The sequence below is a fragment of the Cetorhinus maximus genome, chromosome 13 (assembly GCF_964194155.1).
Source record: "Cetorhinus maximus chromosome 13, sCetMax3.hap1.1, whole genome shotgun sequence".
NCBI classification, from domain to species: Eukaryota; Metazoa; Chordata; class Chondrichthyes; order Lamniformes; family Cetorhinidae; genus Cetorhinus; species Cetorhinus maximus.
Window position 1 is genome coordinate 113,441,187 of NC_135891.1, and position 23,324 is coordinate 113,464,510.

The 23,324-nt window shown below is 44.5% G+C and overlaps 1 protein-coding gene across 1 annotated transcript in view; it reads right to left on the reverse strand.

The window, feature by feature from the left end:
* LOC144688967 (CUGBP Elav-like family member 4) overlaps window positions 1-23,324 on the reverse strand; it is a 433,573-nt gene that overhangs the window by 61,177 nt on the left and 349,072 nt on the right. The window contains exons 4-5 of the mRNA XM_078556039.1: window positions 3,353-3,481; window positions 1,645-1,724 (exon numbers count right to left, since the gene is read on the reverse strand). Coding sequence (XP_078412165.1) covers window positions 1,645-1,724; window positions 3,353-3,481 — 209 coding nt within the window. The remainder of the gene's footprint in view (window positions 1-1,644; window positions 1,725-3,352; window positions 3,482-23,324) is intronic.

Here is a 23,324-nt window from a genome sequence, read left to right on the forward strand (position 1 = left end):
TGGTCAGTATAATCTGATTCCAACTGGGCAAAAAGCACTTAAACAAATCGGCTTTTAGTTATATTTTGATTTATTTGTGGGATGCAAGCATCACTGGCAATGCCAGTATTTGTTGCCCATCCCTAATTGCCCTGGAGAAGGTGTGGTGAGCTGCCTTCTTGAACCGCTGCAGTCTATGTGATGTAGGTACACCGATGTTGCTGTTAGTCCAGAAGGAATAAACAGTTCAGACCAGTACTCTTATTTCCCAGTTTTTACTGTGCTTTTTCTTCTTGGAGGGAGGTGAGTCCCAGGATTTTGACCCAGCAACAGTGAAGAAATGGCGATATAGTTCCAAGTCAGGGTGGTGTCTGGCTTGGAGGGGAACTTGCAGGTGGTCATGTTCCCATGTATCTGCCGCCCTTGTCCTTCTCGGTCTCGGAGGTCATGGGTTTTGAAGGTGCTGTTGAAGGAAGCTTGACAAATTGGTGCAGTGCATCTTGCATATGGTACACACTGCTGCCCACTGTGCAGAGGGAACGAATGTTTAAGGATTGACGCACTTTACAATGAGACGGTTTCACCGTACATTGCCCAGTTGTCTAATGAGTCTGGGCTGTGTGTTTATCATCAGTTCCAAAATTGTGACCATTTTGGCTTCAGTCCCAGCTTTAAGGGGCGGCTCGGAAGGTGGAGAGGGTGACCTGATTTGAAAAAGAACTGGCTGCCTTCCCGCCAAGATGCAACTCAGATTGACTGAGGTCAGGGGAGCACTAAAGGCAACGAACCAGGCTAGATACTGAGCAGCTACTTAATTAGTTAATGTGCTGCCTGCCAGTGTGTGTCCTGGTATCTTTAGTAGCCAATTGCTTCTCAACACTTGAGCTATTAAACTGAACATTCTCATTTCAAAATATTATTCTCAGCTTTGCAGATTAATGCTCATCCCTCTACGGAAATAGGAATCTATTGAAACGTGCAGTATGTGGATAACAATGAACAACAAAAGGGTACTTTTATAATTGGTTTTAGCACAACAGGGCTATAGGTACTTCTGTGCTTAGACCCAGCTAAATGAGTTCATTATTGCCTTGAGATTATCTGTTTTGCATTCAGTGTGGATTTTGCACTCCTAGATTATCCTTATTTTGTATTGAGTCGAGGGACATTTGTAGTGGTGAACGGAACTCCTTCCATTCCAAACCCTAGGTGCCAGCCTCGAGCACCACCAGGTCCAGTATCCCGGCCTCTACAGCCCCTCCTGGAAAACTGTTCCAGCTCTTGATTAATCTTCTGGTAAAGAAACATTACCTGGCACCTGCCCCTAAAGTTGTCCTTCACAACTGCCAACCGGTGTCCCGACTCTGGGGTGCATGAAAGTTTAGTTCCTCATTTACTTTCAAACATCTCATCAACATAAGAATACCAAAAACAAATTGAAAAGATAATTTGAAATCTTGTCTGTCAACCGTGGAAAGTGTCATCACACTGTCGTTAACTTGGTTGAAGTGCTTTATTGCGAACAATAGACGTTCAGCTCGCTCCCAATATGGTCTGATCTGCTATCAGCCCATACGATGCACATGTATCACCCACACCTCACGCAACCACAATCTCCTATGCCATGCTGTCTCCTTAAGGGGCAGCTGGCACGACAAAACTCACCGCCATTGTTTGACTGCCGTGTAGTGCGTTAATGGCTGCCTGGGCTTCAGCATGTGTGGAGAACTTCACAAATGCACAACCTGCAAGAAAAAATACATTGCGGATGGCAACAAAGGTAGAATTACATAGAATGCATGACAGAGAGACAGGTCATTCAGCCCAAATGGTCTACGCTGGTGTTTATGCTCCATACAAGCTTCCTCCCATCCCAATTTCGCTTCACTCTTATCAACATTTCCTTCTATTCCTCTCTCCCTCATGAGTTTATCAAGCTTCCCCTTAAATGCATCTTGCTATTCGCCTCAAATGGTAGCAAGTTTGGGCAGGTGGTGGCATGGTGGTAATGTCAGTGGACTAGTAATCCAGAGGCCCAGGGTAATGCTCTGGGGACATGGGGTTCAAATCCCACCACAGCTGCTGGTGGAATGTGAATTCAGTTAATAAATCTGGAATATAAAGCTAGTCTCAGTAATGGTGACCATGAAACTAACATCAATTATCTAAAAACCCATCTGGTTCACTAATGTCCTTTAGAGAAGGATATCTGCTGTCCTTACCTGGTCTGGCCTACATGTGACTCCAGGCCCACAGCAGTGTGGTTGACTCTTAACTCTCCTATGAAATGGCCTAGCGAGGGCAAATGGGATGGGCAACAAATGTTGGCCTTGCCAATGATGCCCAGGATAAAGGGGAAAAAAAACACTTCTCACCACTCTCTGAAGAGAAGAGCTTTCTTCTGAACTCCGTATTGGATTTAGTAGTGACTGTCTTACATTTATGGCCCTAGTTTTTGTCTCTCCCACAACTGCAAACTTTGGGCTGGATATGACAGCTGCAAATCGGGAGGGTGCAGACATAAAATATGGCGTGATGTTGTTGGGTCAGCAGTACAATGTCATTACGCCAGTCTCAGATATTACACAAGGCGAGCGGACGTATAAATCAGGAGCCCGCCCGCCTTTTATCAATCACCAAGTAACAAGCTACTGAATTGTATGGAATTCTTTTGTTACCCAGTGCATCATTCGGGCATCGGTCCTGAAAAAGTTTGGGTGTGCTATACAGCCAGTGTGCTGAAGGGGCACGAGGGCAGAAGGAAAGGCCTGCCACTGGGACCATGCTCGCATGTAGCAGCAGATTCTGCTGGGGAAGGTGGCAGTATCTGCATGTGTTTTGACATCATTGATAAACTTTTTTGAGCCTGCAATAAGCAATAAAGTCAGATTCAGAGAGCAAGGGGCTTTTAAATTTCTAGCTGTGACTGACTCCCTGTTTGTGGCATAACCACACCGCCCCCCCCACCCACCCAAACCCCACTGCCACCCACCCACCACCCCCCCCACCCCCACTGCCGCATGTCATTTGGCGCAGTGCCCCCCCCCCCCCGCCCCCACCACACTGTTAATTGGCTGCCTTCCCTCTAGGCGGCCATTAATTAGCCATCCGACGCTTGATTGGACAATCTGAAAAGGTGGTTGCAGGAGCGAGCGGACCACTCACTTTCCATTCCACCTCCCTCACCCTGCCGATGAATTAAAATCTTTTCTGTGTCTACCCTATCAAATCTTTTCAAGGCCACAGAAGCCATAGCCTGTTCAGTCTTTCCTTATAGCTGTAGCCTCTCAGTTCAGGTGTCATTTTAAACTGCCAATATCTAACACTCGTGACAATGATCCCATGTTCATGCTGTTTAAGGCAACTGACTCACCTTTACTGTTACCATCAGGCCCTCGTAGAACTGTGCATTCTTCTATGACACCAAAAGATTCAAAGAGTCTGTACACGTCATCCTCTGTCTGTTGTTTGTTTAACATGCCCACAAATAATTTTCTGTCTTCTGAAACAAAGAGATATATTGTTTAGTACAGTCCAGAGACTGCAGATCTGCATCTAGGACTGGGGTTGTGCACATGAAGACGTGGTTTTGTGTTAATTTTGTGCTCATCAAAGTACAACACATCAATGGTGAATGGAACACTTCTCATTTTTGGGCCATTCAAACGTCAAACATTACCAGCCCAAGACAAGTACAGTTGACTTTAGAGTTAACCCACCCCCACCCCAGCTGCCCACCCCCAACCCCACCTCTAGAATACAAATCATAGAATAGAACCATAGAATGGTTACAGCACAAAAGGAAGCCATTCAGCCCATTGTGCCTTTGCCAGCTCTCTGCAAGAGCAACTCGCCTAGTGCCACCTTTTCCCCGTAGCCCTACAAATTTTTACTCTTCAGATAATTATCCAACTCCCTTTTGAAAGTCTCGGCTGAATCTGCCTCCACCCTCTCGGGGAGCACATTCCAGGTCCTAACCACTCGTTGTGTGAAAATGCTTTTCCTCATGTTGCCATTGCTTATTTTGCCAATCACCTTAAAATCTGTGTCCTCTGGTTCTCGAACGTTCAGCCAATGGGAACATATTTTCCCTATCTACTCTGTCAAGGCCCCTCATGGCTTTGAAAATCTCCAACTTCTTTCCCTTCAGCATCCCAGGATACATCACATCCATACCCTTTGGCTTTTCTACCTTGTGGACTGCCAAGCATTCAAGGCCATTCTCTTTATCTACGGACAGGGGAATATTAGTTACAAGGGTAAATTGGAAAAGCTGCGGCTATTCTCCTTGGAGCAAAGGAGATTAAGGGGAGATTTGATAGAGGTGTACAAGATTATGACGGGTTTTGATAGGGTAGACAAGGAAAAACTATGCCATTAGCTGTTAGCACAAGGACTAGAGGATGCAGATTTAAGGTTTTGGACAGGGGGAATGTGAGGAAGAACATTTTTAAGCAGTGAATGTTTATGACCTGGAACTCACTGCCTGCGAGGAAGGGACAACAATGAATGATTTCAAAAGGAAATTGGATGGGCACTTGAAGGAAAGCTGCAAGGCCATGGGGATCGGGGGCGGGGAAGAGTGGGGCTGGCTGGATTGCTCTGCACAGAGCTGGCATGGGTTCAATGGGTTGAATGGCCTCCTTCAGTGACGTAAACACCTCTATGACGCTATGCATTTATACTGAAATTCTATAAAATGTAAAGAAAGATATTTAAATCAAGACAAAAACACAACACTGACAACAACAAACCCTTGACTGCAATCTAATGTCTACAAGAATAACATAACGCACTAAATGCGACTATTGCTTTTCATTCTCCTCCAGTCGTCTTCTATCATCACAAGCCCTAGTCACGATGAGCTAAGGCTCCTCTACAGTAAAGGCTGCCTCATTTTCATTCCAATGTCATTCAACCCCAGGAGCTTCAGTTAGGGTGCCTCACTTAAATTTAAATTTTTCATTCCAAAGCAGGTCACACACGCCATTAATAAGGACTGCAGACTGGGATCCCACCCAAGAGGCTTTTAACTGAGAATTTTCAACTAACGCCCACAGTACAGAGCGCGCCAAGGTTGAAAAGAGTAAAAGACAAGAAAATGGATCGGGAAGTAATATATAATCAGGCAATGTCAACCTCAAGTTTAAAAAGAGCTTCAAGGTTTTAGGAGGAAAGAGACACTGAAGGCGGTGCTGAAGCTCAAGTGATCTCATAAACTAGCATCATCAATTAGCTCTATGTTGAGTTTCTATGATTAATAATATTTGGGCGGTGGGAGTTGAAGAGCAATTATGATATAAAGCACGGCTTACACATACATTAAAACAATTGCCAGATATTATTTCAGAACTGCAGAAGGTAATGGAATGGAACTCAAAAGGCCAGGGCCTAATATCACGTGAATCAAATGGAATGAGATTTGGGACCAGTTGATTCAAATGGGATGATATGCATTTTTTTTTCTTCGTTCACGGGATGTGGGCATCGTTGTCTTGGCCAGCATTTACACTGGGGAGTCCTACGAAAACATTTGCAAGCTCCCCAGTGGAATCATTTAAGCATTCCACAACATGCTAACAAATACCTTGGCAATTGGATAAATACACAAATGGGAAAAAATTGCAGGGCCATGGGGAAAAGAGCAGAGGTGCGGGATTAATATATACCGTGGCTACAAGAGCAGGTCTTGAGCAACTCCTGAGTAACTCACTTCTTGATTCCCCAAAACCTGTCCACCATCTCCAAGGCACAAGTCAGGAGAGTGATGGAACACACTCCATTTCCCTGGATGAGTGTAGCTCCAATAACACTCAAGAAGCTCGACACCGTCGAGGACAAAGTAGCCCTCTTGATTGGCACCCCATCCGCTACCTGAAACATTCACTCCCTCCACCACCAGCACACAGTGGCAGCAGTGTGCACCATCTACAAGATACACTGCTTCTTCAACAGCACCTTCTAAACCCATGACCTCTACCATCCAGAAGGACAAGAGCAGCAGATGCATGGGAAAATTTCCACCAGCAAGTTCCCTTCCAAGCCACTCACCATCCTGACTTGGAAATATATCGCCGTTCCTTCACTGGCGCTGGGTCAAAATCCTGGAACTCCCTCCCTAACAGCACTGCGGGTGTGTCTACACCACATGGACTGCAGCGGTTCAAGAAGGCAGCTCACCACCACCTTCTCAGGGGCAATTAGGGATAGGCAAAGAATGCTGGTCTTGCTAGCAAAGCTCACATCCCCTGAGCGAATAAAAAAAATTTCATATAGCACTTCCAAAGAGCCAGCACAGGCAAGATGGGCCAAATGGCCTCCTCCTGCGCTGTATCACTCTTTATGTTTTCCTGCTAAGCAAAAAATTCAGTGTCACTAAGGTGAGGTAGATTTAAAATGTCAGTGTGACATTAGGCTGCAGCCTGAAATGATCAAAACATTTAAGAGCCCTGCTGAGTTTATCGCAAAGAAAAATGTATGTGCGTTCACAACAAAGACAGGACAAAGAAAATGGTTACTAACTGCATGCAGCCAGTTCTCAAATTAATGCTCAGAATTGCTGAGTAACTTTGGAGAAGCACTGTTGAAAAATTCACACTGAAGGGAAACAAAGCTTCATTTCAGCCCATTGCTTGTCCACCATGTAACATGCACCTTCACAGTGTCCAAATCAAGGCTTCCTGCACATCTCCCACTGTCACTCAAGCTTCATAATCTCCTTCAATATTTCTTCCTCCTATAATCAACAGGTTTTTAAAATGCAAGATTGGATGTCACTCAAAAGGAAAAATGGAAGACTTGCATTTATTTATGTAGTGCCTTTCACAACCTCAGAACATCTCAAAATGCTTTACAGCCACTTTTGAAGTGTAATCGCTGTTGCAATATAGAAAATGCAGCACCCAATTTGCGCACAGCAATCTCCCAAAAAAACAGTAATGTGGCAATGACCAGGTCATCTATTTGCGAGGGATAAATATTAGTGAGAACACTTGCTCCTCTTCGAAAGAGTGCCATGGCATTTTTTACATCCATCTGAGTGGACAGGTGGGGCCCTGTCTGAAAAACAGCTTCTCCAACAATGTGCCAGCCTGGATTTTGTGCTCAAGTTTCTGAAGTGGGACTGGAACCACAACTTTCTGACTCAATAAGAGTGCAACCCCATGAGCCATGGCTCTCTACCCTATGTGTTGACAATTAATGTGAAGAGCACAATCAAAGAATGGTTACAGCACAGAAGGAGGCCATTTGGTCCATCAAGTCTTCATGGCTCTCTGCAAGAGCAATGCAGCTAGTCCCACTCCCCTGCTCTTACCCCCATAACCTTGCACATTTTTCAGGTGCTCATCCAACTCCCTTTTGAAAGCCACAATTAAGTCTGTTTCTATCATGCTCTCAGGCGACATTTCAGATCCTAGCTACTTGATGTGTAAAAAAAATGTTTTTAATGCTGCCTTTGGTTCTTTTGCAAATTACCTTAAATCAGTCTCCTCTGGTTCTCAATCCCTCTACCAAAGGGAACAGTTTCTCCCTATCTACTTTGTCCAGATGCCTCATGAGTTCCAAAACCCAGTCAAATCTCCTCTCAACCCTTTCTTCTCCAAGGGGAACAGCCCCAGCTTCTCCAATCTATCAATGTAACCCGATTCATTCAAAATAAAGCTTTAGATTCCACTTGAGTCATCTGGCCCAAAAGCCCATTCTATTCGAGTGCAGAGGGGAAAAAAAAATAACAAGCTGGGTTCGGGACGTTAAATACGCTTTCAAGGCACAGGTCAAATGTTTCAAGGGAAGGTTTGCATTCACATAGCGCCAAAATAACTTAGTGGCCATTGCTTATTTGACATCCTGAAGAACTGTATATTGGACATTTTGGGGAGCTAAGGGTTAATAGTTGCACCTCTGATATCTTGAAGCAAAAGGATTTCCAAGATAAACAGGATGGTAGCCTCAAAGTGTCATGAGAAGAAAGCCTGGTTTATCTTCTACTTGAGTGTTTTAAACAAGAAATGCTTGTGCAAGGAAGTGAGTGACAGTTGTGGCATCAGCCCTGGGTGATTAAAGTATAACTTTAGGGGCTAGGATAGGAAGCAACAGTTGAGGGATCCATTAGCTATCGTATAGAAAGACAACGATTAATAATACCTCCCCTTCAAAGGATTTGAGAACTGAAGACTCGTTTGAGAGCTTTGAAGTAAACAATTACAACTATTTATGTAAACAGTTTTCAAAGGATTCAGGAACAAATAGATCATGCGATCTTATCGTTGACACGTATCTTTGATATAGGCAAAATACGGTGTATAAAGGAGCATGGTTTTAAAATGGAGGGTTCGAAAAATTAAACAAGAAACTAAATGTGAGTCTCAGTGTCTGATTTTGGGCAGAATACCTACGCTGAACATTAACAAAGTCTGTTCCATATACTCCACCATCAAATGTTTTGTGTTTATTTGAAACGTTACATTGCGAACTAGAGAAGAAAAAGGCTGACTAATGGTTGAATGGTAACATTGTTCTGCCAGCAGACAAAGCAGCCATGTTGTACACAGTGAGATCTCACAAAGTAACGAGGTGAGATGAGAGATCAGTCATTTGGTTTTTGGAGGTATTGGTCGATGGAGGAAGATTTCTCAATACACCAGAAGAAAAATAGAAAGGCTTGCATATATATAGCGCTTTTCACAACCACCGGACGTCTCAAAACATTTTACAGCCAATTAAGTACTTTTTGAAATGTAGTCACTGCTGCCATATAGGAAACACAGAAGCCAATATGTGCTTAGTAAACTCCAACAAACAGCAGTGTGATTATCTGTTTTCTTTTGTGATACTGAGGGATAAATACTGGCCAGGATACCAGGGATAACTCCCCTGCTCTTCTTCAACCTAGTGCCATGGAATCTTTTACATCCACCCGAGCAGGGAGATAGGCCCTCGGTTTAACCTCTCAACCAATAGACAAGGCAGTGCTCCCACACTCAGGGTGGCCATCTCTCGGGGAATGGATGAAGGGATGCTGGGAGTGCTGCTGAGCCTATCAGAGAGGGGTTTGGAGTGGGAGAGTGGGTTGTGCAAGGTGCTGCCGAACCTCTCCCACCGTGGATACGCACCGATTACACCTGAGCACAAACCACGAAACACTCAGGGCCGACATCTGTGCAAGAAAAATCGACCGGCCAACCCATGCGCAGGCACAAAGGCTGGTTGGCACGCACGCAAGCTGAAAGACTGGACAACACATGCAGATGAATTCTAGGACAAAACGTGTCCCAGGAAGGCATGGCCTGGGATGCAGGACAAAAGGCCAAATCACAGGACAGTCCTGGAAAGTCAGCAATGGCTGCTTACCCAATCCTCAGTGCTACACTGGAGGATCACCCTTGCCATTTGTGCTCAAGCCTTAGAGTGGGATTTGAAACCATAACCCTATGTTTCAGAGGCCAAAGCACTACCAACTGAACCAGAGTGGCTGCCCCCTACTCTTCTTTGTAAAATGCCATGGGATCTTAAACATCCACTTACAGGGGCAGAGGGGTTTAACACCCATCCCTGACAACGCAGCATTCACATTGCACTGCCCTAGAGCGCCAGTCTGGTTTAGGAGCCCCTCAGATAATTTTTTTTTTAAATCACACATGCTTGTTTCTGTGGCGACAGCTGTGAGTTTCACACCTTGAATATTTAATGAATGTTGTGCAGAAATATTGGTTTTTTTCCCCCCAAACAGGTCGCATTTGTTTCACTCTCAGATTTAACCTTCTCCCGTTCAGCACACCAGAGTGTGTCCGTCACAGCGAAATCCCCATAGACCCCACAGATGGGCTTCCAGACGTCACCGTGCTTTTAATCTCTGTCCCGTTCCACATTTTCAGTTTGACATGACTGTAACACATGGCTTTATTGCTTTATTAATTCGAAACTGGCAGCACTGCCCGGGCAATGCTGGGTTCAGCTAATCTGCTGGGAAGGAAGCCACATTGCCAGTTTGGAAGTTGGGAGAAGGTTAGCTAGCCAATATTAAAAGGACACTTCCTATAGAAAAGGAGAGGATCAATAATGGCTGTGATTTTGTAACTCTTGATCACATTCAAATAGCTGAGCAAAAGAGGAAAGGGAAATGCCTTTCATGACTTGAAAAGAGGGCCAATTTTAAACTGACCAGCCTGATGGAAAACCATTGCCTAGAGAGGGATACCAGGGCGATCCTGTTAATTTCCCAACAAACGGGAAAGTTCTAGAATTCCCTTCCTAAACCCTCCCGCCACTCTATCTCTCCCTCTCTCCGACTTTAAGACACTCCTTAAAGCCTATTTCTTTGACCAAGCTTCTGATCACTCCAAATACCTCCTCATGTGGCTCAGCATCGAATTTTCTCTGATTATTGATCCTGCAAAGCACCTTGGAACATACATGAAAGGCATAAATAATCCCATTGCACTATTTCGAAGAAGGGCAGGGAGTTCTCCCAGTATCCTGACTAACAGCTATTCATCAACCAGCATCACTGAAACAGATTATCCTGTCATTATCACGTTGCTCTTTGTGGGAGCTTGCCGTGTGTGTATTGGCTGCCGTGTTCCCTACATTATAACAATTTATTCTTTCTCGGGATGTGGGCATTGCTGGCTAGGCCAACATTTACCGCCCATCCCTAATTGCCCTTGAGAAGGTGGTGGTGAGCTGCCTTCTTGAACCGCTGCAATCCATATGATGTAGGTACACCCACAGTGCTGTTAGGAAGGGGATAGGATTTTGACCCAGCGACAGCGAAGGAACGGTGATATATTTCCAAGTCAGGGCTGCATTTCAAAAAGTACCTTAATGGCTGTAAAGCATTTTGGGAAGTTCTGCAGTTGTGAAAGGCGATATACAAATGCAAGTCTTGCTTTGTCTCTTTCACTCAGATATTTAAATGTGATAAGCGTTACATAAATGCAACTTTTATTGATCTTTGCCTTTGCAAGTAGTTCTTGTGATGGACTTGTGGTTAAAGGCAGCAAACTAGGTGCCACCAAGACACAAAGACCAGTAGGTCCAGGTTAGGTTCCCAATCTACTCTGAAGTACCACACCTCTGACAGGACACATCATCACAGTTGGCCTCAGTGCCACTGGGCCAGGATTGCAGGTGGGGAGCAGGGAACCCGCGGTTTGGGTGCCTGCACCTGAGCATTCGAAAGTTGGGATGAATGAGAATGAGAGAAAGAGCAGACTCAGCTGTGGAACCCCTGATAGACACATGCTGTCTCGACCCAAACTTGAGAAGTGAGTACATGGGCAACATACCAGAGAGCTACTGGGGGCCTGTGGAACTGTAGGTCCACAGGAATTGTACCATCACAAGGGAAGCACTAAAGCCAGCAAATATTCCACTTCAGTGTATTTACAAGGAAAACATTAGAGCAAAAAACAATATAATTCTTTAACTCTAACCTTGTTATATTTAAGGGCTGTTAAGGCTTCATAAGATTACAGTTCACTGTCTTCAAGTGGAATTGACAGACATACCAGGCCAGCCGCCCATTTGTCAGTGCCAGTTGCCATGGTAACTTGCTACACCGTGTCTGTCAGTCCACGGGCACAATGTGTGAAACAGCACCATCCGTCTATTGCTGACTCATTGTTAAGGAAATTGATCGCTTTCTCTCAGACAGATACACATGTAACAGGAGAATTACCAGCATTAATTGACGTGATGAAAGATTACACAAGCACGTGGTTCCTGAGCCACTACAGCACGTACAATGCAAGAGGGGCCGTTTGCACAAAAAATCTTTCACGATTTTGAAGCCTTCCATAGAGCCGGCATTTTCCTTTCCTGCCCTTTGTGAGGTTGCACGGTTTTGTTGAAACCGCTGGGATTTTTGGAATACCGTTTGGCAAGGGCAGGGAATGAAAGTTAAGGACTTTCTCATTGGAAATTGAGGGGGTGACCTGATAAAGGTCTTCAAGATTAGGACAAGTTAGGCTGGAAGCAATTGCATCAATTTTACAGGCCCAACAGCTCCCTTTCGGTATTTATGCTCCTCACGGGCATCCTCCAACCCAACTTCATCTAACCCCATCAGCATATCCTTCTATTCCTTTCTCCCTCATATGTTTACCATCTTTATGGGCAGGATCTTCCCCCCTCCGTCAGGGGGGGTTTTTGCGGGAGTGGGCTCGAGTGGGCGGGTTCCCAATCGGTCCCCCCAATCGGGGGCACGCCTCCATTTGACCTGGGCGGGCCAATTAAATAAAGATGAGAAGAAGAATTACTGACATGTCCCCTCCTGTGCCACTGACACATGAGGTGGGACATGTCAATTTCTTTTATTTAGAGATTTCTCTAAATCCTCGTGGATGAGGTTTCATGTGTTTTCTGAAGCCCGCCAGGGCTCCCGGCCGTCCATTAATCACTTTAATTTTTTTTTAATGGCCTTAATAGGCCTTCGTCAGTTCGGCAGGCGCACAGCCAAATCAGCTGGGCGCCCCCCAGACTGAAAATCTAAATGACGCCCGGTGACATCAGGACGCACACCCAACAACACCCCGCGTTATTTTACGCATCGGCGAGCGGGCGCCGTCCCCCTGCTCACCAACCGGAAGATGCAACCCTATGCTTCCCCTTAAACGTATCCATGTTCTTTACCCCAATTGCTCCCTGTGGTAGCGAGTTCCACATTCTCACCACTCTCTGAGTAAAGAAGTTTCATCCGAATTCCCTCTTGGAGTCATTAGTGCCTATTTTCTACTTCTAAACCCTATCACAAACTGCAAACTCTCAACACCGACTCAATCCCTGGCCTTTCTCGCAAGTGGAAACCCCTTGACTGACAAAACCTTTCATAATCTTTAAAATCTCAATGAGGTCAGCACACAGCCTTCTCCATTCTGTTGAAAAGAGCCCCCAGCGCTCAGCTTTTCCTTAAAGTTATAACCGATCAGCGCTGGTATCATCTTTGCATATCTTTAAGAAATAGGAGTTGGAGTATTGGCCTTTTGAGGCTCCTCGGCCATTCAACAAGATCACGCTGATCTTCTACCTCAATTTCACCTTCCCATAAGGAGCTACATAAATGTAAGTTGTTGTTGTTGTTATGTATATTCTACCACTTGGCGCATAATTTATAAACCTGATACAGCCTCTGCATTTATGCTGTTGACACCCACCTCTACCTCTCTACCTCCTGAAGCTACCCCTCCACTGCCTCTGTGCTGACTGTCTGCTTTTTCCAAAATACAGTATTGGAAGGGCCATAATTTCATCCAGCTAAAGACTGGAAAGCCAGAAGTCTTTGGTCCCTATTGCAAACTGCAAACTCTCAACACCAACTCAATCCCTTTCCCTGCCTTTGGTCACCTATTGGCACTTTAAACCCCAAATACCATCCATCGAGGGGGAGACAGTGGTGCAGTGGTAATGTTACTGGACGAGTAATCCAGTGACCCAGGCTAATGCTCTGGAGGCATGGGTTCAAATCCCACCATGGCAGCTGGTGGAATTTGAATTCAGTTAATAAATCAGAAATGTAAAGTTAATCTCAGTGATGGTGACCATGTGACTATCATCGATTGTCATAAAAACCCATCTGGTTCACTAATGATCTTTAGAGAAGGAAATCTGCCATCTCTATCTGGTCTGGCTTACATGTGACTCCAGACCCCACAATTGACTCTTAACTGCCCTCTGAAATGGCTGATCAAGCCACTCAGTTCAAGGGCAATTAGGGATGGGCAACAAATACTGGCCAGTGACCCCCACATCCCATGGAAGAATAAAGGGAAAAAAATTCTCCTGCTCTTCCTTTCAGAACAATGCCCAGGCCTCCCCTCCCCCATGTTGACCAAGGCGTTGGTCACACCCTCTTCTTCAGCTCATTGCCACTTTGTGTCCTTTTGCCTCTGTGAAGCGTCTTGGGATATTCTGTTAGATTCACGACGCAATGAAAATGCAAGCGGTTGTTGGTAACCGAGAGTCAGATGGAATGGACAGAGAAAGTAAGATATAGGCAGGCAGAGATGGGGAGAGTGGGGAACTGACTGAACAAAAGGCAAGTGCAGTCTTTCAGCCTGTCACAGAGCTAGCCTGAACAAAAAAAAGAAAGGAGAAACAGTGAAATAACTAGAGAGAAAAAAAAAATCAATGAAATAAACATGACGGAAAGAGGGAGAGAGAGATAGGGCTAGACTTTTAATTCACAGTTGGGCACGAAACTGGCATTGTAGATCAGTCGCCTGTTATAGAGGACATTTGATTTTCATTTTAATTGAACTGTGGAAATGAATATTGATCGGTTACTATAAGAAGCAGCTGGTCATAATCTCAATTGAAAATCTAGCCCATAGCAGACAATCGCACAGAAGTGCAGAGTTCAAACGAGTGAGAGGCAGGTTTTGGATTGATTCCAGCAAGTTCTTATTCAAAGGAAAGTGAGTTCAGCACATGGAATGGACTCCGAGCAAAGTTCTCGGAGGCAAAAAAAAAATCATTTCGGAGAACGTTAGATGTTGTGATGGGGGTGGCGGGCATTTTTCTGAACGATTTTCAGATGAGCTGAATGGTCTCCCCCCCTCCATATCGACATATGACAGTGAGAAGCACTGCAGGAGAGCCAAAACAAATTACAACCGGTACACGTCTCATAAGAATGGCAACCAATCTCCTCTCTACCATATTTTAATGGAGTTCTTGGCCACGATCTAACGCATGTAATGAGAAATTAGATTCCAGGTTCGGGAACGATTACATCTTTGATAAGGACAGGGTGAGTTATTTGTCACCAACAGAATGTATTTGCTCTCACACTGCCCGTAATCAGTATGTTTTGTGTGGAAAGCAGTGTGCCTTTTCTTATCTTTAGAAAGTGTATTCCAATTAAATAATTCAGCAGCAAGCTTTTGAGAGTTTTAAATAAAGAAGGTTATTTATTCTCACACACTTACCCTGAATTAACGTGATGCCACACACTCGGTTTCAGTTTCTCTCTCACACACACACATATACACACACACACACACACACACACACACACACACACACACACACACACACACAAAGACTGGATACAGATAAAGATAGTGCACTTTTACAGATTACAGTTCTGTCAGTCTCTGATTTATGACTTCCGGTCTCTCATGTGACAGGTCTGTTGTTTCTTGAATGGATTCAATGATTTGAAGTTGAAGTGAAGGTTTTGAAAAGTGAAGGGTTCGCAGCAGGTTGCAAGGTTTCTTGCAGTTGAATATTTAGGAGGTTGGTTCTCAGGTAAACTTTGAAACTGGAACAGCTTTAGTACTTTGGCTGCTTGATGGCTTGCAGATAGTTTCAGAGTCTGGTTCTCAGACTGACTGATGACTGATGGTCCCAACAGATCTTCAGGTTCCCCTGGGGGGCAGTGCCTGAAATGTGCTTCGATCACATGACCACTAGATTTACAATTCTGAGGCCCAACCGGTCTAGTTTGGATGGGCGAGGCCATCTTGATACAATAGGAAGTTGATAGTGGCCATTGAGTTTCAATCTTCCCTTTTGTCCAGTATGGAACATGGAGATGGGCAACCTGGAAACTCCATAGTCTTTAGTTGTTGGTCCATCCTTAAACAATGGGTACCCTCCTCCATGTCCATGTTTAATTAGGTATTCGTTGGAGACTTGATACTATCCATAGTTCAAATCCCAAAAGTCACATGATTTGCAGCAGTCATCTTAACAGCTCGCTCATGTCCAATTTTAACAGTATTGACTGAAAATTCATAATATGACGTGCCTGTGAGTTGAGCACTGAGCATAACCTTTTACTCCTAGACGTGCAGTAAGACAGAGAGAAACACAAGTGAGAGAGACAGTGTGGGTAGGGATTAGCCTATTTCCCCAACTTCATCGGTGTTAGTGGAAAGATCCATGGAGACTGACATTGTATATATCCCCTCAGTCAAGTTAAAAAGGAGGGAAGAGAGGGAGAAGAGAGACAGAGAAAGGTCAGATGCAGATAGAAATTCTGAACATACGTCTCCTAAAAAGTTAGATCTGTAATGCTTCATTAAAGTGATGTTGCAATGGCATTACATCACGCTGAAAGTTAACTGCTCTGCATTACCTGGTATGCTGTCAGACTCACTGCTAAATCCACTATGCAAAAACCAACCTCAATGCAGGTGGAGTGGCTTCGTATTATCAAGATTGGTTGAGTTACCTGTGCCGTTCAGTGATATTCTGAGGCACAGAACTTAGAACAGAGGTTAACAGGCCAACTAGTCCATGCCAATGTTTATGCTTCACATGAGCCTACTCCCAACTCACTTCACCTATTAACATATCACCACCTTCAACACCTCTTTGTCCTTTTGTCTGTGACATCTTTTGGTTATCTCCACCTCTGACCTCCATCACTGGCCCTCTATCCAGCTCTCTTGTCCCAACACCCCCCACTTAAACCAGCTTATATTTCACCCCTTTTCTATTTTTCCTTAGTTCTGTTGAAGAGTCATGCGGACGCGAAACATTAACTGTGCTCCCTTCCACAGATGCTGCCAGACCTGCTGAGTTTTTCCAGGTATTTTTGTTTTTGTTAACATATCCTTCTATTCTTTTCTCCCTCCTGTTATCTACCTTTCCTTAAACACATCCGCACTATTCACCTCAACAACTCTGCATGGTAGCATGTTCCACACCCTAACCCCTCCCTGGGTAAAGAAGTTTCTCCTGAATTCCCCATTGAATTTATTAGTGACTATCCTATATTTATTGTTCGTCATTCTGGACTCCCCACAAATGGAAAAACGTCATCTCTATGGCTAGCCTATCAAATCCTTTAGTAATCTTAAAAAGCTATCATGGCCACCCCACTTCTAGAGAAAAGAGCTCCAGCCTGTTCAATCTTTCCTGTTATAACCTCTCAGTTCTGCCATCATTCCTGTGCTCCTTTCCTGGTTGCTCTATATCCTTCTTGTACAGAGGCTTCACATTGCTGTCTATGTCAAGAAATATTCTTCCTCCTGGCCATTCTCTTCCCCAGACCGCCTGTTCCCCGATAAGGCAATGGGCAGGATTTGCCGGCCCCGCCCCTCACCGGGATGGTCCAGTCCCGCCGAAAATCAATGGGCTTTTGGCTGGGCTGCCAAATCTCCTGCAACACGTCCCGCCACACCAGGCAGGAAAATCCCGGCCAACATTCCTTTAGACATCTTGAGAAAAAATAATTCTGAAATGGAGGTTTAGTGTGCAGTCACGTTGTTGGAAGCCTTTTCTCACAAGCCTAATTAATTGCCAGGTATACTTACTTCAAAGGAGCCCTTGTTAAAGAACTGCTAAACTGGATTGCATGCACATGAGCAGAAGTGTCACTTGTCATCAGTTATATATGTATGGTTTATTTTGGCTGTAATACAAGTAGGAAATCATATTAGCTTCAGGACCATCATACAGCTGTTTGCAAATGGGCATTGGGATTGGGGTGGGTGGGGGCGGAGGCGGTATGTGACCACCTTGCCACCTGGTTGAACTTCAGGGTGGTAAGAATGAAAAGCGGCCCGGAATAAATGCAGATGGTTTGCATTCCACAGGAGTAGTCGGGGTCCATGGGCATAAGGTCGACAGAATGGGCCTTAACTCCGCATGTCTCGTCAGCTGCGAAAGCAAGTCTTGCATTTATAAAGCGACCTCAGGCATCCCGAAGCGCTTTACACTTCACAGCAGATTAAGTATTTTTGAAGGGTAGTAACTGTTGTACAGTAATGTGGGAAACACAGCAGCCAATTTACCCTCAGCAAGCTCCCATAAACAGCAATGAGATACTGACCAAATAACCTGTTTTTCTACAAGCGATGTTGATTGAGGGATAAAAATTAAGCCAGGACACCAGGGAGAAATTCCCTGCTCTTCTTTCAAATTCTGTAGTGACATGACATTTTTTAAGTCCGCCTGAGAGGGCAGACAGTGTCTCAGTTTTAACACCTCCTCCTGGGTATCATGGAAAAATTGAAGTGAATTTTGGTTTGATGTAATTTGTGTTTGTTAACAACAACTTTCATATATATAGCGCCTTTAACATGGAGGGATGTCAGTGGTAGGAATTTGGCACTGTCACACCCAAAGATGGATTTTCCGGTCCTGCCAGTGGCGAGCGTCATCGCAGGCAGGATGGGAAAATTTGGAGAGCGGTCAAAAGCCAATTGACAACAACTCTGACCCCAATATCAGGAAAAACATGAGCATGATCTCTGCAATTTCCCATATCAGCCATTCTGTGATAGACAGGCTGCCTATTTAGTGCCAATTAGTGCAGAAATATGGGCAGAAATTGCACCCATTAGGAACGGGTTTGGAAAACTGCCCCAAAGTCCTCTGTTACATTCTTAAGACGGGAGTTTCATCTCATCAAACTAAGCACAAATAGGGTGAAGATGTTTGTTTAATCCAAGGATAGAATCAATACAAATATTGAACACACTTTGAGCTTCAGTCAACTACTGGCTTTGGTTTACTGAAGAAAGCTTGACAGTGCAATAACTATGCTTGGCCTTCAATGTCAGCATTAAACACTGTCACTTGTGGAGAAGGGTTAGTCCTTAATTGTGGTCAATATTTCAATAATAATGAGGGTGAGAGAGAAGGACAGCTGCCTGGGAGTGTGTAATTCAGCTATTGCACATCAGGTGGTAATTCTTCCTGGGTGGCCTGAGGCAGTAAGCAAAGAAGGATTTGCATTTATATAGCACCGTTCATGACTTCAGGCTGTTCCAAAGCACTTTAGAGCCAAAGAAATACTTTTGAAGTGTAGACACTGTTTTAAAGCAGGAAACATGCTGCCAACCTGTGCACAGCAAGCTCCCACAACAGCAATGCACTAATGAAGAGATAATCTGTTTCGGTTTTAGTGATGTTGGCTGAGGCATAAATGTTGGTGAAGACACACTGGGGAGAACGCCTCAGGTCTTCTTTTAAATGGCGTCATGGGATCTTTCACGCCCATCTGATGAATGGGTTCAATCTCTCATTTAAAAGACAACATCTCTAACAGCACAGCGGTCCTTCAGTGTTAATTGGTGTAGCAACCTATAGGTGCTCAAGACTCTGGAGTGGGACTTGAACCCACAGCCTTCTCACTCAGAGGTGAGAGTGTTACCAACTGGGCCACAGCTGAATATTAGGAGCCTGTAGTCAGGCAACTCTGCCCCTTTAATGCCGAATTGCGAAGGGTGTTGGAGCTCCCTAAGAACTGGATTGAGTCTGTCCACTACATGACAGACTTACAGCCAGCAGACAGAAGGGACTTTTATCCATAAGTCTAGACTGGAGTCAAATCCAGGTCCCCGAGATTTTCAACTTGTTATGAGATTATAAAACTAGCGATTGGCTGCCCTTTATAAAAAACATCTGATCTCCCTTGCTATTAGTGGAACTGAATATCACAGAGTTTCGAAAACAAGTGAACAACCAACAATGCCAGTTTTGTGCTCCAGCAACAAGTTGAAAATCAACTTTCCATTGTTGAGCCAGCCTTGTCCCTAGAGAGAAGAAAGAACTTTACTGAAAACTATCAGGTTCCTTCCTTTTTCCATTAGACACAAGTAAGAGGCCAACTAAATACACAAATTTTAATAATCAATTCAAATAATGTAAAGAAAGGATTATTTTATAGAAGATTAAGGGGTGATCTAATTGAAGTGTTTAAGATGACTAGAAGAGCTGATAGGGTAGATAGAGAGGGGGTAGGAGGAGAGCAGAACAAGGAGGTATAACCTTACGATTAGAGCCAAGTTGTCCATATCAGGAAGCGCTTCATCACATAAAGAATAGTGGAGCTCTGGAACTCTCTTCACCAAGAGACTGAGGATCAATTGCAAATTTCAAACTGAGATTGACAGATTTTTGTTGAGGAAGGGTATTGGAAGTTACGGAACCAAGATGGATAGATGGAGAAAAGGTACAAATCAGCCATGATTTAACTAAATGGTAGAACAGGCTCGAGGGGCTGAATGGCCTCCTCCTGTTCCAGTAATCCTTTGTCATTGTCTTGCCAAAATACAATTCAAGGAATATATTAACTAAGACAAAATACCAAATTTAATAAAAGTATGTACAATGGTTTCAGAAATGGATGCTGTTTGAACAAAGCACAGGATTCTGATTCTCATCTGTTTCGCACTAATGAAGGTTTTCTGGAAAAATTACAGTACATTGATAAAATATTAATGCTTGCACTGCCGATGCGAGCCTTTGGCTTATTTCGAATTTGGAAAATAATATTTTCATTCGCCTCGTTTTTTTTTCTAATTGAACAAGTCGTTCGTCATGGCTGAAAGAGATTGAATTCCTCCAAACAGTGCTAAAGGCTTTAATTTGCACTGTGCCAGTGAACCCCAAGGGAGATAAAGAGTGGCCTGGTGTCTAAGGAAACATGAGATGGAAGGAATAAAGCATTTATTCCCAGGATGGGCATGCTAGGTGAAGACTTTGTAAATAAATAAGTAGGAGGGAGGCAAGATGAGGACAAGGAATTTCCTTGGAGTTGCTCCGGCTCTGAAAGCATAACTGGGAAGTACAGTGGACACCTCGTTTACAGGTGAAGGTTTCTTCCTCCGCACTCAAAGTTATGATTGTGCAGCGGGAGCAACTCTGGAGAAATTCTTGGCCAGGACAGTAAATGGTGAAGGTTATAGAATAAAAATATATATCAAAACAAAAGTGCAAGGCCAGTCAGCATGTGGTGTTTAATAACAATGGCAGCATAGGTTCAATCCCTGTATCAGCTGATCTTAGGACCTGCCTCTTCTCCTTGCCCCATTGTAGCATCATTGAGCTGTGATTAGCAAGCCAGGGATAACAAAGACACTACATGGGAAGAGGGAGAAAAACAAAAAATGTCTATTGTAGCCAAGGCTGGTGGCTAACACAATTATTTAATTTTCACATGAGATGCAGGAAATTTTCAAGATAACCATCCCACCACTCTCCTCCCTCCGCCACCTCCCCTCAATCACTCTTGGCTCTGCTTCCACTTCAACACTGCATCAGAACCGCCTTTGAGAATCGCAAATAATGTTAAGACAAGATAATAATTCCACCCAGACTTATTATAAAGAGCAGTGCTCCTTTTGAGAGTGATACCACTTCAAGAGTGCTTCATTGACTATAAAGCTGAGGTCAAAGGAGCTATATAAATGCAAGTTCATTCCTTCTTTGGTGAAGCCGCACCTGGAGCACTGTGTACAGTTTTGGTCCCCGTATTTAAAAAAGGATACACTGGCATTGGAGGCAGTTCAAAAGAGATTCACTAGGCTGATTCCTGGGATGAAGGGGTTGAATTATCGAGAACGGCTAAACAGGTTAGGCCTTTATTCACTAGTATTTAGAAGAACGAGGGGTGATCTTATTGAAATGCACAAGATTCTGAGGGAGCTTGACAGGATAGATGTTAAGAAGATTTTTCCATTAGTGGGGGAATCTCAAACTAGGGGACATAGTTACAGAAAGGGGACACTCATTTGAAACTGAGATACGAAGGAATTTCTTCTCAGAGAGGGTAGTGAATGTCTGGAATTCTCTACCCCAGAGTTGTGGAGGCTAGATCACTGAAAGTATTTAAAGAGGAGGTAGATAGATTTTTGAAACATCGGAAGTTGAGGGCTATGAGGGGCTGGCACGAAAGAAGAGTTGAGGCCTGGGGCAGATCAGCCATGATCTTATTGAATGGAGGGGCAGGCTTGAGGGCCCCAATGGCCTACTCCTGCTCCTATTTCTTATGTTCTTTCTTTAAATCCATGACTATTCTGAACTGGCAGCTTGGGGTGATGGTTACCTGCCAGTTACTCAAACAGGTAAACGACGGCTCCATTTTATTAAAACAAAAATTAAAAACAGCAAGTGCTGGAAATTCTTCACCCTGAGGAAGAGTCACATTCAGCTCGAAACTTTAACTCTGTTTTTCTCTCCACAGATGCTGCCAGACCTGCTGAGTATTTCCAGCATCCACAGTATTTTATTTTTATCATATCACTGCATTTTATTAACCTTCAGAGCCCTTGGCTGGTCTTCAGTCAACAGAACAAGTAGAGAAGAGCGAACGAAAGAAATTGAAATAAAACTACCAAGCGGCTGTTCTCTCCCATGGTCCAAATCTTCACTCTGTCAGTTCTCCCTAGCTTCACTACTTTATCATTTACCGTTCCTTGCACTAGCTCCTTCCCCCTGATGTGGATCGCCATTCCTCCAGGTAGACTGGGCAGGTCAAATTTGCCTCAATTTGTCCAACTGGCCTCCTTTCCTGCTACAATGGCACTAGCAGACTCGGCAATTTTAAATTGCCTGACCCGTGTTCAAACAGCGGCAGCAGAAACCCACTCCTGTGCGGGTCTCCCAGTCTGCTGCCTCCCACTGTCCAACCTCCATAAAACTCATACAGGACTCTGCTGCCCAACTCCTCATTCGCCACCAGCCCTGTTCACCCACCACCTCCATGTTTCCTGATCCATACTGGCTCCCTGTCTGGCAACATCTCACTTTTACATCTCGCATTCTTGTTTTCAAATCCCTCCATGTTCTCGCCACTTTCTCATCTCTGGGATCTCCAATCTGCTAATTGTCTCTCTTCTCCATGATCCTCCAAATCTGGACCCTTGTCTTCACTGATTCCCATTGGTTTACCATTGTTGGCCATGTCTTCAGCTGTCTCGGCCCTAAGCTCTGGAGTTCTCACACTAAATCTCACTGACTCTGTATCTCTCCCTCCCCATTCACTGACTCTGTATCTCTCTCTCCCCCCATGCTGATTGTGTATTTCTCTCTGCCCCTCGCTGGTTCTGTATCTCTCTCTCTCCCCTCGCTGACTCTGTATCTCTCTCTCCCCTCTTCACTGACTCTTTATCTCTCTCTCCTCCCTCACTGACTCTGTATCTCTCTCTCACCCCTCGCTGACTCTATATCTCTCTCTCCCCCCTTGCTGACTCTATCACTCTACCCCCTCGCTAACTCAATACCTCTCTCTCCCTCCTCGCTGACTCTGTATCTCTCTCTCTCCCCCCTCGCTGACTCTGTATCTCTCTCTCCTCCCTTGTTGACTCTATATCTCTCTCTCTCCCCCCTTGCTGACTCTATCACTCTCCCCCCTTGCTAACTCAATACCTCTCTCTCCCCCTCGTTGACTCTATATCTCTCTCTCCCGCCTCACTGACTCTGTATCTCTCTCCCCTCTTCACTGAGTCTTTATCTCTCTCTCCTCCCTCACTGACTCTATCTCTCTCTCCCCCTCGTTGACTCTGTATCTCTCTCTCCCTCCTCGCTGACTCTGTATCTCTCTCTCGCCCCTCACTGACTCTATCTCTCTCTCGCCCCTCACTGACTCTATCTCTCTCTCCCTCCTC